Below are 17,936 nucleotides of genomic sequence, written 5' to 3' on the forward strand. Positions count from 1 at the left end.
TACTGCAGTTGTACAGGGCCCTGGTGAGACTGCACCTGAAGTTTTGTGTGCAGTTTTGGTCTAATTTGAGGGAGGACATTATTGCTATTGGTGGAGTACAGCATAGGTTCACCATGTTTATTCCCGGGATGGCGGGACTGACATATGATGAATGAATGGGTCGACTGGGCTTGTATTCACTGGAATCTGGAAGGATGAGAGGGTATCTTATAGAAACATATAAAATTCTTAAAGGATTGGACAGGCTAGATGCAGGAAAATTGATCCCGACCTTGGGGGAGTCCAGAACCAGGGGTCACAGTTTAAGAATGAGGGGTAGGCCATTTAGGATTGAGATGAGGAAAAACTTTTTCACCCAGAAAGTTGTGAATCTGTGGAATTATCTGTCACAGAAGGCAGTGGGGCCAATTTACTGGATGTTTTCAAGAGAGAGATAGATTTAGCTGTGTAGGAAAGAATTGCTGATGCTGGTTTAAATCGAAGGAAGACACAAAATGCTGGAGTAACTCAGCAGGACAGGCAGCATCTCTGGCGAGGCGGAATGGGTGACGCTTCAAGCCGAGACCCTTCTTCAGTCTCTTAGGGCTTAAGGAATCAAGGGATATAATAATAATAATAATATAATAATATATTTTATTGTCATTGCACAAATGTGCAACGAGATTTGGTATGCAGCTTCCATCCGATGTCATAACTTAAATAACTAATACAATTTAGATTTAGATACCCCGAGAACATGGTTTGTAAAAAGAACATTAAAACAGTAAAACAGTAAAAACAGACTAAAGTGCAGATGTGACTATGCGAAGTGACCATCCGAGGGAGACAGTCTATGGGGGTGGGTGGCACTCAGCAGGGCCGGTTCAGATCCGCTATAGCTCTGGGAATGAAGCTGTTCCTGAGTCTGGATGTGCGGGCATAGAAGGCCTTGTAACGTCTGCCGGAGGGAAGTAGTTCGAACAGTCCATTACAAGGGTGTGAGGAGTCTTTATGGATGCTGACGGCCTTCCTGAGGCATCGTGTGTGGTAGATGCCCTCCAAGGCTGGTAGCGGTGTCCCAATAATCTTCTGCGCTCAGTGGACGATGCGCTGAAGAGCTCTCCTCTCCGCCTCCGTGCAGCTGAGATACCACACAGAGATGCCATACGTTAGTATGCTCTCTGTGGTGCTGCGGTAGAAGGTTGTCAGCAGCTGTTGGGGCAGACCAGTCTTTTTTAATGTTCTCAGGAAGGGGGGAAAGCAGGAACGGGGTACTGATTTTGGATGATCAGCCATGATCAAATTGAATGGCGGAGCTGGCTCGAATGGCTTACTCCTGCATCTATTTTCTATGGTTCTATGTTAACTGTTAAACCCATATCATCATCGAAGATAGAGGTAAAGTATCATTTAAAATCGAGCCTAGTCTCCTGCCCTCATGTGGCACACGAGCTTCCTGTTTGCTCACCAAAAGACCCCATAACTTTGTGAACTCCTACCTTTTATGTTTTATTTGTATTTTTAAATTACACCACGAGTTTTGTACCCAGTTATTTGAACCCCGGGTTGGAATTATCTTTATTTGCGTGTTGTAATTAAGGAGAGCAATTGCTTTTTTGCAGTTGGTTGAGATGTTCACCATTACGCGACTCTGTTAATTAAAATACAATGTGTTTCAGATATAAAACAAACTTTTTTATTTAAAACCATGATTAAAAGCAAAGTACAGGACCAAGGTACAATGGATTCACATTTTCGTGAGAGAAAAAACGGGGCCAGATGCCATAGGTTGCCTCTTTCACTTCTGAACCGTTTCGAAGTTAGAGAAACAAAGTGCAAGAGGAACTCGGTGAGTTCAGGACTCCTGGACTTATTTTTTGCACAGCATTTCAACCAAAGATCCTATAGCGGAGCTTTGATTTCAACAGCTACACGCTTTTATTTCCATTTTGAAAGTGCGTTCTCCGCACACTTCCTTCAGACGGCAAGCGGCGGACGCTGTAGTCCCTGGGTAAAACATGGCGGCGGCCCAGGATGTTCACGTCAGGATCTGTGCGCAGGAAATAATTAAATATGATCTGGAGATTAAAGCGTTGGTGCAGGTGAAGACGTGGCTCCTTCGTTTGTTTTCCTCCGTTCCGAAAACATCCAAATCAAGATGAGACGTCCAACAATGGGCACTGACGGGGTGTGAGCGCCGGGCGTGTGTCTGCCTGGGGATGTGGACAGAGACTGGGGATGTGGACAGAGACTGGGGATGTGGACAGAGACTGGGGATGTGGACAGAGACTGGGGATGTGGACAGAGACTGGGGGTGTGGATAGAGATTTGGGGTGTGGATAGAGACTGGACGTGGGCAGTGTATGATGCTGGCGAGGATGTGTGCACTGCTAAAGATCAGTGTGAGTGTAGAGACCGAGTGTGCAGTGTGCTGCTGGTGAGGATGTGTGTGCAGATAGAGACTGGATGTGAAGACAGTCTGTTTCTGGTGAGAATTTGTGTGAAAACTGGATGTGCAGACAGTGTATGCTGCTGGTGAGCAGGTGGGTGTGCAGACAATGCATGTTGCTGGTGTGGGTGTATGCAGTGTGTGTAACTGGAGACTGGGTGTGAGGGGGTGTGCACGTAGGAAGTACAGGCAGGGTGTATTTTTGTAGTGATTGAACTCTTATGAGTTTGATAACAGCGGAAAGAAGCTGGTCTTGAATCCACTGCTACATGCTTTTAAGTTTTTGTATCTGCCAGGCGATATGATAGAAGAGAGAATGACTGGAGTATATGTTTCTTGCTTTTGTTGGCTGTTCCTCTGAGACAGTGTGAAATGTAGATGAAGTCAGTTGGAGGGTGGGGGCTGGGAAATGATGGTTTGGGCTGCTTTCACAACTCTGCAATTTCCTGTGATCCTGGATGGAGCAGTTGCTATACCAATCTTTTTAGTGACTGGTTTTCCTGTTAAGAGTGACATGAAAATATCAATCATCAGTTAGATGAGACAACGAATGACGAGGTTACAAAGTTTGACTGAGATGCCTTTCCAAACTGTCATAGGCTGCCTTTGTGTTGATGAAGAGGATATTATTTTCAGTCCATTCCAAAAAATGGTTGCAATTGTTAAAGACCTAATCTGATCTAAGCAAAACAGAAAGTGCTGGAGTAGCTCGGTGAGTCAGACAGCATCTCAGGAGAACATGGATAGGTGACGTTTTGGCCTATTTAGGCAATCTGACCTAAAATTCTCTTAATCGTTGTAATAGACTAACTTTGATAATTTTACCAATAGAATTTGACGGGATTTCTTGAGTAAATCGGTTTAATCGATTAATCTGATTCTAAACAAAAGAGTTTGCCAACCCATCAAGAGTTATTTAGGCTTTTTGAAGGGTGATTACTCAGCTCTAGCTACTTTGTGGCTCCCTGTCCCATATACTGCCATAAAGGCACAGTAATTCCTTCCACATCCAGAATTTTGGAATGGGAAAGATTATGTTCTGTAGGACCTCCAGGAACAGGTGCCAGCTTGTGGATCAAGTTGCCTCTTTAGGTGGTGTAGGAAAAGGAATGGGAAGAGCTGGAGAGCCACAGCTTACCCTACTCAGACATTCCATTGGATGCATATTTCCCAAGGACTAATGCATTGCACTATTGGGACATTTAAATCAGAGGGAGGCCGCACACAAATTGGAGGAACAGCACCCCATATTTCGCTTTGGCAGCTTAGAACCCAACGGTATAAACGTTGAATTCGCCAATTTTAGGTAACTTCTACAAATGTCTCGGTCCCCCTTCCTCTCCCTCCCGCAGCTCTCCACTAAAAGTCGGCTAACTAGTTCCAGAGTTCGCCACTATGTATTCATCTTGGGGTCACAACTGTTTCCAGTCAACAGTCAGTTTATCAGGGAACCTCCTTGCCTGAGGGGATCTGTTGCCGACCCTGATTTGTCATGATTTTTGTTTTTTGCTTTTCTTCCAGTTTATTCTTCCCTCCCCCCCCCACTCACCCTACTATATTCAGTCTGAAGAAGGACCCCAATCCGAAATACCACCTATCCATTTTCTCCAGAGATGCTGCCCGAACCGCTGGGTTACTCCAGCATTTTGTGTCTATCTTTGATATAAACCAGCATCTGAAGTTCCTTTTTATTACATTGAGACATTACATTGAATGTTAGCCTCATCTCATGCAGGCTGGAGCACAAAAGTGAAGAAGTGATGCTTTGGTTATACAGAGGACTGTACTCTGAATCCTATCATGAATACAATCCTCTCCTTTGGAGTATGGTCCACTGTATTTAATGACGTAGCAGAATTATAACAGAATGATCGAAGTGAAACATGTTAAAATAATATTTGCCACATTGAAGCAACTTCCTATGGTATAGAATTCAGAAGGTACGTGCGCCCTATGAAATTAAAAGTAGATCATTGAGGAATAAAATCAGGAAACACTCCAACCCCCTCCCTCAAAAAAATGGTAATATAAATCTGCAGTTTCCTCATTAAATGACGATGCAATTGGATAATATTTCGCATTGGGTGATTTCTTGTTGGGTAAAAACGTCAAGGAATAGGAATCAAATTATAAAGTGGAGACAGCTATCAGCTTTGATCGAATTGAAATGATGACAGATGTTGAATGGCCTACATTATTGAGTATAGAATTAGCATGACAGTGCTACTGTCATGTGATACTAGGTAAAATCATGTGATACTAGGTAAAACAGCCAACAACATTTTCTTAACCACACAAATGATCAAATAGTTCTGCGTTGCCAACAGCTGTTAAACGTCATGGCTGTGCTGCGATGAAAGTCCAGTTAACTTTCCCCCCCAAGTTACTAGAATAGTTATGCCTGATGAATTCTAAGCAATTAAGCAGTAGAAAATTGCTTCCATATTTTTGAAAGGCCTTAAGTTCCATTTGTAAATTATTGACTGTTAGAATTTACTTTCATAAATAGTGAAAATATTATTAGGCTTTGTAAATTATGCTGATCTTGTTTATTCTAAATTGAAATGCTTAAATATCTCATTAGTTTGCGCTGAAATTTTCACTTTTATATTAACAACAAATAATTGCGTGTTTTCAAAATGTTCTCTTTCATTAGATATCTAAACATATTTCATCTTCATGAAATAATCCTAAAATAAGATGGTTTGATGATAATCTGTTAACGAATAAGAGTTCCCGTTAAGGGCTGCACCTGTTTAGTCTTTAAATCCAATGCTTAGATTAGAAGAACACCTGGTGATTTGCCTGCAGGATATCCGAGACAGTCCTGGACCTTTGAACCTTCTCACAGAATTTAATGCCAAAGTGAAAGAAATGTTTCACCAACTCAGACTTCGAATACAGGTGAGTGACTTCTTGAAGATTTTAAGTAGATAGATGTTACTCAATAGTGCCAGCAAAAGTACAACTTAAACCAGACACATAAACTCTACACTTACATTCCTTACTAAGGAAACCAAGTGATCTAGATATTGAGCAAAAAGCAACCTTTTCCTCTGGAAGGGTTTCAACCTGAAAGGTCGACTATCCATTTCCCTTCACAGATGCTGCCTGAACTGCTGAGTTTTTCCAGCAGTTTGTTTTTTGCTCCAGATTCCAGTCTCTGCTGTCTTTTGTGTCTCTAATTCAGATATTGACTTGGGTAAGGAATATTTTTTGAAGCTAATGTTCATTAAGCTGTTCAAATCATTGCAACATTCATATTTTTTTCATGTTAAGGTCCCATAACTTTCTTATTTGTATACTATTGATAATCTAAGCAGGCACCTGTGAACAATGGAAGATAGTTATACTTTGTACCTCTCTGGTACCCAACCCATATACATAAAGTCAGTTCAACCATTGGGACCCATCCGACTAAAGCTGGTTTTATCCCTGATATAATTAGCAGCATCAATTTTAGCATAGTAAACATCTTAAGACATCTCAGAGAATATTCAGGTCTAGAAACCCATTTACGCAATTGCCAAAAAAAAAAAAAAAAAATTTACCTAAATGTGGGGCGAAGCAATGTTGCATATTTCTTGGTGTATCAGCTTGCTGCAAGCATTTTCTGCTCATTTGTGTTCCTTAGTCATTTTTTTCTGTTCAACTTTGCCAAATTATGACAACAGTAGTGCAACATTTAAGCTTGGTTGTCAACAGGATTTTCAACTACTTTGGTCAAAAATAATAACAATTGCTGTTGCCCACAGAATAAACAGCATTTATATATGCAGAAGTTTAGGAACAACATTGAATGGGCAGTCACACTAAACCTGCATTAAGGCCAGAGACATTAGAGACTACTGATGTTGGAATCATGAACAAAAACAGACTGCTGGAGGAACTCTTAAGCTCATTCAATGTTCAAGTCATTGAATTGTAAGCTGCTCAAGAGTTTGCATGTAGCCTCATTCTGGCAGTGAACAAAGCTGCTAAATAGATATGTTGGGTTGGGAAACGGAATTGAAGTGGCTCACAACCTCCAGCTGGCCCTCGCGGACAGAGCACAAGTGCTCTGTGACGTGGTTACCTAGTCTAGGCTTGGGCACACCAATGTAGCGAAAGCCATATCAAGAGCACTGATTGCAACAGGTGAGTGAGGTTGACGAAGGTGCATGTAAATTTCTGTCTCATCTGGAAGTGCATTTAGGTCCCTGAATGGTGTTGAGAAAGGAGGTGTACAGGTATGGCACCTCCTATAGTTGCAGAGGAAGGTTCCTGGAAAGTGGGTGTGTTGGTTAGGGAGTTCGGATTGTTTTGATAACAAATCTCAGGTTTTCAAATTGCTTCTCAAATATGAAGAGTAAGGATTTCCTGATTTAAAAAAAAAAATTTTTTGAAGGATTTGGAACAGATGGCAAAGGAACAAGACAAAGAATCTGAGAAGCAGATGTTGCTGGCTGAAGTGGAGAATCATCACAAACAAATGTTAAGGTAAGTGATCTGTAAGATAGAGGTCTGAAAACAATAGCATAATGAGGTTCTAAACTTGCTTATAATGTGTTGTAGAGTGCACATTTGTTTAGGCTTTCATATACAAATTGAAACGTTAGAATAAAGGCAAACAAGGATAAATCCATCATTACCTTATGGATTGTCCCCTTTTGTAATTTTACCCCACTTTGATTTTGATCTAATATTGCTTCACATATAAATGAAATACAATTTATTATAATTCTGTTAACATTATCACAATGTGATTTTGACTGCTGTATCACTATCAATGCATCTATCACAAATTATGCTTTGAAAAGCATCTGGATTAGAGCAAGTTGGGAAATGTCAATAAAATTCAATGTGTGCCACTAATTTATTACATTCCTTTTATTGTGATGACAACAAAAATGCAGTTTTTATATGACGACTTAATATTGTGCAAGCTTCACCATAGTACTCTGTTGCTCCAGCTTGTTAGCATGTGGTAATCTTCAGTGCATTTATTCTTTCATATTCTCTCTCAAGACCCGAGGGCCTTTAGGATATTTCTTTTTAATATATTCCAATACAATTTAACTTGAACATTACAAGTTCTGACAATTTTTCCTACAACATATTTAGGAACTTGTGCCTTTTAGATTTTGGGGTACTTCATGGTACATTAAAATCAAAAATAATATTTTTGAAATCAGGTTTCTGATCTGAATATATTAATATCTCAAAGCTTGACTTTGATTGGCAAAGAGTACATTGCCTACCCTTAAGTTTTTTACATACATGGGATTTGCTGATCATTTATGGGAAGCTAGGAAGCAAATTCGCAGAGATTCTTGTAGAGATATTTGCATCATTAGCAGCAGGTGAAGTTGCGGAAGACTGGAGAGTCGCTGATGTGGCATTGTTATTTTAAAAGGGCAGCAAGGATAAGCCAGGGAGTTACGGGCCAGTGAGCCTGATGTCAAGTCAAGTCAAGATTGATACAAATACATCTATTGATGCTCCTGAACACATCATCAGTGATGTAACCTGGGGTCATTGGGTGTTTCGGGTCTTTCAACATCAGACACCCTCACCCAGGTGACCCAGCCGTGGTTGATCAGACCACGACGTGTTCAGGTGGCATTCGCTCCTCCCCATTCTCTCCTGATCCAGAGCCATCTCGAGGCCTTCTCCGCTGCCTCTGTGGTGTTCTTAATGGCTCTTCTCCTCGCCACTCCGTTGATGCCCAGTGCACTCAAGGCTTTGTAGAGCAATTGCCCTGCAATCGCTTATTGTCACGTGTCCCAGATAGGACAATGAAATTCTTGCTTTGCTTCAGCACAACAGAATATAGAAGGCATGAATACAGAACAGATCAGTGTGTCCATATATCTTTAACTTCAATCTTAATAGTATTTTGTAGAACATAGAACAATACAGCATAGGTGAAAAGGGTTAACTTCTAATTAAACAAACAGGTTAACTTCTTAATAAACAGACAACTCACAAAGCGGTTTGGTAGACCAGTTCAAAACTTTACTAATTATCGGCCGATGGAAGTGGCAAGGAAAACCCCAGACAAGGGAGCAACACAGACCCTTGGCTGTCCTCTCTCCATTTCCCTGAAAACAGAATTACACGGTATTATATACTGTTCTTTTGTCACCTAAGCACATTCCAAAGACATTATGGTCAGAGGTACAGAGAATACACATTACTGCAGAATGTGTCTGAGTTGTCTCGTCAATCATCAGTTGCATCAAAGGCATCTTGTCATGTGGTACAAGGACTTGCATATCAAAGGCATCGGACATTGGTACAAGGACTTGCATATCAAAGTCATTGGTCATTATCTTAATACACAGCAACCCGAGGCAAGCCTAGATTTGCCTTTCTGTATCAATCTACTGGAGAAAAGCCTGCTTTGAGACTAAATATAAGTTGTAAGCTGGCCCAGGAATCCATTTAATATTTTCTTATATTTTTAACATCATTCAGCCTTATCATAGGTATAGGCCCTTTGGGCCGCAATATTAGTGCTGAACACGATGCCACGACAAACTCCATATCTTTCCATTCCCTTTATATCCATGTGCCTATCCAAAGGTGCTGTTGATTGTTTGATTGTTCAGTACCTTACAGTAAACAAATGTTGATTCTGTGCTTCTGTTAAAGCAACCAAAATGCTTGGCGAAAAGCAAACCTGGCCTGCAAACTTGCCATAGACAATCATGAAAAAGATGAATTGCTTCAAAGTGGGGATTCTTCAGTTCGACAACGGTAAATTATGTATATTACGTTAGCATATATAATTTTACAGCTGCCTGCTATTCGCAATATGTCTTTGGAATTAATTGTATTTGTAAAATTAGTTCTTGGATCAGATTTTGCAGAGATAGCACAGTATCACATAGATTTAGTTGCAGTCCCTTCAAGTGCAAGCGAGTTCAGTATTCCAACCCAGTTGACCATGAATGCAGTTGTTCCAAACGTCTGGGCATTTTTCTCCAAGGACTTCCTGAATGTGCTCAAATCATTGGATTCCTTGTGAAGCCCAGCAGTGGAGTGCAAGCATTCTCCCAGCACTTGGAGAATCTGCTTGTACAACTTGCACCAGGTTAGATCTGGGAATGCAGGGAATTCGCCATTGTTTGCAATGAAGGATTGCGTTTGTATTAATAGATTTTATTTTAATTGAATTTTATATACCAGTTTGTTCTTATTATACTTTTAGTTACTGATTTTAATAACTTTTCAAACTTTAATGGTGTGATTAACACATCAAGTTAATGCATAATTACTGCCACATAGACAATCTGCTCCTAAAATAAGTAATTTCTTATGAATTGTAGTTCCCTCTGAAGTACCTGACAATATAATTTGGTTAATCCACTAAAATTGATACTAACACAGCATGTCAGAAATATCAGAAATTGTATGCTAAAATCCTTCACTTCCAATCATATTAGAGAATATTTGAAAGATATCGCCACTTGTGGCTATTGGGTTGAAATATAAGCGTTTAAGTGTTGGGTGAAGAAAAGAAAATCTGGTACATTTTGAAAAAGAGATTTGTTACTGACTAGATTTTGTGTGCACTAGAGATTTATCTTGTTCGTGTTCTCTTTAAATGTTTCTAGAGAATAGCTGTGGCTTGAGGTTTCCTTTCTTTTTATTGAAATTTTATGTATTCCAGTTCGAAACTGATAATTATCTAAGGTACTTTGGTATATTTCATTTAATTTTGACCAAATAAAAAAGAACAATTTCTGAAATGGATTACATTTTCTTGGGGTTTTAGGAAGATGACAAAGGAAGGCTTAGTACAGACAGCAAGCAGCATTACTGAGAGCTTGATGACTATCAGCAGGATGATGTCGCAACAAGTGCAGCAAAGTGAAGAATCAGTGCAAACATTGGGTAAGTTGAAGTACTAATACATGGACTATTTCTCTGTTCACCTGCGTTAAATGGCGTAACATGACTGAAGGACTTTTTATCTGCTTCCAATTTAATCTCTTCAGCTGTAGTCAGAGGATAACCATCAACTATTTGCTTTTTGATTATTGGATATTGATAAGTGGTTTGAACACTTACTATTTACAAGAATTCTGCAAACAAGCCAAAATTAGTCCTAAATTATTAAATGAGGCCATTGTTAGATGCTTAATTATATAGTTAGAATTTTGGTTAACATGTCAATATTTGCTGTCATTACATGAAAATCAGAGCTACTTTCAGAGTAATCTGTTTGGTTAAATGCAGATGTGCTGAAGTAAGTGATGTAGGTAATTCCTTATTCCCAGCTCCTCCTTTGCCTTCCTGTGTTAATGCAGCTGTAGAATGAAGTATCCACATTTAAGCTGTCAATGTCCAGCTTTGCATCATCTTCACTTTTACTTGTCACCAGCAACTACTGTTTTTCAGTTTCAACAGTCATGTTTTGCCATGTGTTTGGGATGAACCAGAATGTACATTGTGACAATTCCACTTTTAACATAATTAGTAGCTCTATCACATTGAGTTTACACTTTAAATAAAAGCTCAAGATTTTCAACAACGTCAACATCTAATCTGTGAATACTAAACTTAATGTCAGTATTCACAAAAAGTGCTGAACTCCAGATGCTGTGTCAGTATCAATTTTAGAGGATTAATCAAAATTTGTGATTGAATCAAAAAAAACTAATATTTTCTTGTGGTTCATAAATTAAATATTTATGAAAGCAAATGGTATGTTAGCATTCATAGCAAAAGGTTTTGAGTATAAGAGCAGGGAGGTTCTACTGCAGTTGTACAGGGTCTTGGTGAGACCACACCTGGAGTATTGCGTACAGTTTTGGTCTCCTAATCTGAGGAAAGACATTCTTGCCATAGAGGGAGTACAGAGAAGGTTCACCAGACTGATTCCTGGGATGGCAGGACTTTCATATGAAGAAAGACTGGATAGACTCGGCTTGTACACGCTGGAATTCAGAAGATTGAGGGGGGATCTTATAGAAACTTACAAAATTCTTAATGGGTTGGACAGGTTAGATGCAGGAAGATTATTCCCGATGTTGGGGAAGTCCAGAACTAGGGGTCACAGTTTAAGGATAAGAGGGAAGTCTTTTAGGACTGAGATGAGAAAATCATTTTTTACACAGAGTGTGGTGAATCTGTGGAATTCTCTGCCACAGAAGGTAGTTGAGGCCAGTTCATTGGCTATATTTAAGAGGGAGTTAGATGTGGCCCTTGTGGCTAAAGGGATCAGGGGGTATGGAGAGAAGGCAGCCATGATCATATCGAATGGCGGTGCAGGCTCGAAGGGCCGAATGGCCTACTCCTGCACCTATTTCCTATGTTTCTATGATCACTTGAGAGGGAGAACAATTTGACTGGAAAATACATTAAACTTGATAATTAGTAACATGAGTAAATAATTTCCTTGGACCCACTCCATCATTCAATAACTGAACAGCTAGAAATGACAAGAGAAGAAAATTCCAAAGATTTGCAACTTTTTGTGTGTAAAATTTCTCTTTGCCTCAGTGCTGAATAGCCTTTTGTTCCCAAATCTAGATTCTCTAGTCAAAGGAAATTGTCTCTCTGCACCTTGCCCTCCTGCCCCTTGGAGAATTATATATTTCAATGAATTCTAGTATCCTGATCCATTCTTTTGGATGATGGTGGATGGACTTGTACTTACCACATTGAACATAATCTGCCAGAGTTTTGTTCGTCTGCATAACACACCTTTCTGTACTCGACCTCCTCACTTTCTGTGTCTAACTTAATGCGTCCGTTCCAGACCTAGACATCATGCACTTTCTTCCTTCTTCAAGTCTTTTATTGAAAGGTCTGGAAAGGACAGGTCTTGTTACAGATCACCATGGGCCGCCCTCATATCTCTACCGTTCGTCTCCTTCCAAGCCAATAACCTGACCAGGTCAAAAGATTGTTTTAATTTTCTCAAAATCTCAAACAGTTAAATATTAATTTGTTATTGCTTTTTAAGATGTTGGTATGATTTGACAAATAAAAGCTCTTATGTGAAAAATGGATGATGATTTGATTTACACACAGTGAACATGTGTCAAAAGCAATGTAATATATAGTGATTAAAACATTCTGTTATTTATTCTTCATTCTTAACTGAAAACAAGTGAAGGTATATTGGTTAATTCTATGTTGAAATGTTTTATGCCAATTGATTATCACTATTGGTTGCAACATGCATCTTCATTTTTATTTTATTGATCCATTCATTCTTGGCACCACTTTTTTATAAAACAACTTAACCAAAGCCTCCTTATTCGGAATGTATCATTTATGATCTTGCATTTTGTTGTTTTAATGTAATTCTTTAATTAGTACTTTATTTTTATTTAAGCAACATCTTCGAGAACAGTTCTGGAAACAAATGAAGAATTTAAAAACATGACCGGCACGATTCAACTGGGTCGCAAGCTGATCACAAAATACAATCGCAGAGAGTTGACTGACAAGCTGCTTATTTTCCTCGCTTTGGCTTTGTTTTTGGCAACAGTGGTGTACATTTTAAAGAAACGCATCTTCCCTTTTTTATAGAACTGGAACAAATGGCAGAAATCAAATAGACATTGAAATTGAGAATAGATGCAAAGTGCTGGAGTAACAGCTGGTCAGGCAGCATCCCTAAAGAAAAAGGATGGGTGATTGAGAGCATTGTAAACTTGTGTAAGCATTAAGGAAGATAAGTTCAAGTTTTGTTTTTGCATATGAATTGAAATGGAAGCAGATTCAAGTACCTTTTAAAGAATGGGACAATGTCTTAAAATGTAAATTAAAATTCCTAACTGGAAGGTAAATGGACATCAGAAAGCTATGCATTATTTCCAAATGTAATCACTATCTGCTGGCAATTGTTGGTTGCAGCTAAGCACTGTAGTCTGTTTCTTGCATCTGTTTCCCTTCACTTCAGTGGGACTGAGTTTTGGAATGTTACATGTGCATGTTCTTCTGATAAAGGATGGCTATCCAGCGCCATCTGCATTTCACCTCTTCAAGGAATTGCTGCCTAATTATTATGCGGAAATATGGTACTTTTGTATTAAGTAACAGTACAAAGACTGACTTTGTAAAACATCATCGTTTTGTTCATATCTATTCCATAATATGTATAGTTGAGTAACCTGAATTTGCTTGAATTACAAAAAAATACTCTCTGCATCTATGCATTGAAAATATTACCAATGTAAGCACTTATAGTTGTGAACACAGTGCAGTGTTCAGTAATTTATTATCCATGCAAACAAAACACTATAATTTCTCGACGGGACCAATTATTTGCTTCCATAATTAACAAAACCCTATAAATTAATATACCCTATAAATGTTCACAGTTATTAATAGTTATACAAGTATCTGGGTCTTATGAATATTAATAATGAAGCATGTCATTATTATTAAAAGGTTTGCATCCTTTCAAGGGATTTAAATTTGTCGGTTAATTTTATTTGGCGTACATATCGAACTGTTGGCTAGGTTGTAACTATTTAGATTAACTGATTGAAAGATTACAGTTGCAACGTTAAAATAAAGTATTGGAGAAATGATTTATTTTACATCTAATATCATGGTGAGTGAAAGTAATTCACAATTTGATCACATGCAATTGGGCATTTGTGTTTCTTTCATATACATTTTTCTCCTCTTATATCCTTGGATACTTTAATAGATCATCATTGTCATTTTCTCGACACTCACCTGTCTCCTCTAAGAGTAATGGAACTGTACTCATCTGATATGAATTATTTGGCAGTGGTTTAAATGGGCAAACAGTTTGGTTCATCACTGTGGTACTTTAGCAAGATGAAGCACAGGCAGCTTATCTAAAATTTGAATACTGACAAGATAATGTGTCAGTATGGTCCTGTATTTTTTTTAATCCACTTTCTTTGAGCTATTATCACATCACCTCCTTTTGCCTCAGTCAATATATTGCGGATTGTAATGCCCTGGTGTGTAAAGGTGCACTCTTCCCATCTTTTTTTTTGACAATTACAATAAATCTGTTCCTGTTGGTTTCTACCTCTTATGCTACTGATTCTCTTTTGACAAAACCCTTCTTGGTGTTGTATTCATCTAATTAGCCTCTCAATATTCCTGTTCAAATGAAAATGACTTTAGTTGCTGTTGTATTTCCACTCCAAGTTAAAGAATACTATTACCCTTCATAGTTGGAAAAAATAGTCAATTTGCAGATAAGGTAGAAAAAATTACAGAAAAGATAACATTTAATTTATGACACTATATAGAAATCAGCTCTTTTGATCTAGAGGTGGGGGAAGAAGCACTAATTAAGCTAAACACCAAATGAATAATTATAAATATTTAATCATGCCATTAAATTACACCTGAGGAGTACTTTACCTAGATAGCTTTTCTCTTTCAATATGCATCCCTGTGTGCACTCTGTTCATTCCTCAGCCTAGGGATGTGCTGGCAAAATCTATTGCAAGAACATAAGAGCCTGGGTGTGGTTTTGGGCAAATAGCAAACTCTAGGAATGGTCAGCAGTCCCCAAAGTGAGAGAAGGCAAGGTGATCCGGCCTTTTGGATCAAGACTGATATTGCAGAATCTGCAGCGGTGCAACATTTAGAGTCTTCGGATTTGCTGCACAAGATGCCAGTGTGCAGCCGTGTTTCCGATTGTGGTCTTCTGTTGCCAATTATGATAACCTTGTGGTTGTCATTGCACCACTGCTGTCACGTTAAATTTGCTTTTCATTGGCTGAAATGTTAAGAGTTTAAGCTTATTTTGAATGGCCATAAATTGAAAACATTGAACGTGAATATCAAGCAAATGCTAAACCTATGAGCATACTAGTTACAGTCATCCAGCAGAAATGAATGCTTTGTGTAAAGCTGTAAAAAAAAATCAAAACATTTACATGACTAATTAGTACCCCATCAATGTTGGTGGATCACAATGTGCAGCCTTTCTACTGCTAATATTTCCAATTTGGAATACTTTTTTTGTCCACAAATGCGGGATTGCTTTGTAGTAAAGAAAATTACCTGAAAGATCATTAATCTTTTCTGGGTCTTTTAATACAAGATTGCCACATTTGGAGATGACATTAAAAAAAAAAAAGTAACATTCTCAATATATACTAAAGAACATTGATTAATTTGTTTGCATTTACCAGTTTTATACAAATGTCCCTCAGTGCAATGTACTTTCAATAACATTGCACTATGAGGACAACAAGACTGAAATAAGGAATACTACTTCAGTTATTGCTACCTACCCCATCTGTCCATAGAGTCATATAGTGATACAGTGTGGAAACAGGCCCTTTGGCCCAACTTGCCACAACGGCCAACATGTCCCAGCTACACTAGTCCCACCTGCCTGTGTTTGGTCCATTTCATTCCAAACCTGTCCTATCCATGTACCTGTCTAACTGTTTCTTAAATGTTGGGATAGTTCCTGCCTCAACTACCTCCTGTTGCAGCTTGTTCCATACATTCACCACATTTTGTGTGAAAAAGTTACCGCTCGGATTCCTATTAAATCTTTTCTCTTTCACCTTAAACCTATGTCCTCTGGTCCTCGATTCACCTACTCTGGGCAGGAGACCCTGTGCATCTACCCGATCTAGTCCTCTCATGATTTTATACACCTCTGGAAGATCATCCTTCATCCTCCTGCGCTCCGAGGAATAGTCCCAGCCTTCTGAACCTCTTGTTATAGCTCAGAACCTCTAGTCCTGGCAACATCCTCATAAATCTTCTCTGTACCCTTTCCAGCTTGATAACATCTTTCCTATAACATGGCACCCAGAACTGAACACAATACTCTAAATGTGGCCTCACCAACGTCTTATACAACTGTAACATGACCTCCCAACTATATAAGGTAAAGGAAGGTCCCTATACCTCCCCCTCTACTTCACCCAAGGGCCCCAACAGTCTTTTCAGGTGAGGCAGAGGTTCATTTGCATCTTTTTCAACCTCATCTACTGTATCTGCTGTTCCAGGTGTGGACTCCATATTGGCGAGACCAAGTACAAGCTTGGCGATCGTGTCGCTGAACACCTCTGCTCAATCCGCCCAAACCTACCCGATCTTCTGCTTGCTAAACACTTTAACTCCCCTCCCATTCCCACACTGACCTTTCTGTCCTGGGCCTCCTCCATTGTTAGAGTGAGGCCCAGCACAAATTGGGGGAACAGCACCTCATATTTCGCTTGGGAAGCTGACACTCCAGCGGTATGAACATTGACTTCTCTAACTTCAAGTAGCCCTTGTTTTCCCTCTCTCTCCATCCCCTCCCTCTTCCCAGTTCCCCGACCAGTCTGATTGTCCCTCTGATTACATTGTATCTCAGTCTGAAGAAGGGGCTCGACCGAAAACTTCACCTATTCCTTCGCTCCATAGATGCTGCCTCACCCGCTGAGTTTCTCCAGCATTTTTGTCTACCTTTGATATTTCCAGCATCTGCAGTTCATTCTTAAACATTGTATCTCTGTCTGAAGAAGGGTCTCGACCCAAAACTTCACCTATTCCTTCGCTCCATAGATGCTGCCTCACCCGCTGAGTTTCTCCGTCTGCTTTGTTGTCACCTTCTCTGAGCTAACAATGGTCTATTTTACATTTTCCTTGATCTGCATCTTATTTGATCTCTCACACTTCCTTATCTCTGTAACTCTCTACCCCTTGACGCTCAGTTTGAAGAAGGCTCTCGACCCGAAACGTCACCACCCGCTGGGTTACTCCAACATTTTTTGTCTACCTCCACGGATGCTGCTTGAATTGTTGTGGCTTCTCCTTTTTCACTTCAGATTCCAGCATCTGCAGTCTCTTGTGCCTTCTGTTATTGCTCACTTGGTTGTATTCTCTTTGCTGTAAAGTACCGTAAAACAAAATAAATTTGCCAAGCTGTTTTATGTCATAATGCTTCCTTGTCCTTTTGCATATTTGAGCTTTAATATACCATTTACATTTGTCATTACACACATCGTCACTTGGCCATATCTTCAAAGAAATTCATCTCCTAGCAACTGATCGAAGAGCAGCTTTAGCAGAGACTTGGCAGGTCAGTTGTTTCTTTCATTTATAGGAATCTCGCCATTATGAACAAGGTTCAAATTTAATGCCCATACTTAATTGCACTTTTTGTTGGTTGACTTTCAAGGTAAAATGGTGAGTGTAGATCTTGTGAATGTATTCCATCCTATCCGATCCAGAATTTTGATCCAATTGTGATTAAGAAAGAGCAATTTCCAATTCGGGGTTAGTCAGGGGTTAATTCATTTGTAGTGTTATATTAGACAAAAAGTCTTGTTCTACTTATAAATTTAAACATATATGTCTCATAAGCATATGTTGTTTACTTATCTCAGCTTCATGGAACATTATTCTTTGTAAATGATTAAGCAACAATACAGGTGCCAAATCAAGTTGCGCAAATACATGATGTACCTTTGGGTTTTGGTACATTCTCAGGTTTCAGATTCCTTAAACTACATGTTTTTTTTCTATAGACTGCATACCATGTGCATCCACCTGTAAGCCAATA

At 39.2% G+C, this 17,936-nt stretch overlaps 1 protein-coding gene across 3 annotated transcripts; it reads left to right on the top strand.

Moving 5' to 3' along the window:
- The first annotated feature begins 1,971 nt into the window (after window positions 1-1,971).
- Window positions 1,972-14,440, top strand: bnip1 (BCL2 interacting protein 1). 3 transcript variants are annotated; one of them, XM_033029638.1, is made up of 6 exons: window positions 1,972-2,081; window positions 5,209-5,332; window positions 6,816-6,907; window positions 9,065-9,169; window positions 10,191-10,309; window positions 12,762-14,440. In XM_033029638.1, exons 1-6 carry the CDS (start codon window positions 2,053-2,055, stop codon window positions 12,956-12,958), a joined length of 666 nt encoding a protein of 221 aa, XP_032885529.1. In that variant the 5' UTR covers window positions 1,972-2,052; the 3' UTR covers window positions 12,959-14,440. The 3 variants fall into 3 exon arrangements, with proteins under 3 accessions (XP_032885529.1, XP_032885528.1, XP_032885530.1); XM_033029637.1 differs by having other exon boundaries at window positions 5,240-5,332; XM_033029639.1 differs by lacking the exon at window positions 1,972-2,081 and adding an exon at window positions 2,282-2,381 and having other exon boundaries at window positions 5,240-5,332.
- The last annotated feature ends 3,496 nt before the right edge of the window (window positions 14,441-17,936 follow it).

This window comes from Amblyraja radiata, chromosome 11 (genome assembly GCF_010909765.2).
Source record: "Amblyraja radiata isolate CabotCenter1 chromosome 11, sAmbRad1.1.pri, whole genome shotgun sequence".
NCBI lineage: Eukaryota > Metazoa > Chordata > Chondrichthyes > Rajiformes > Rajidae > Amblyraja > Amblyraja radiata.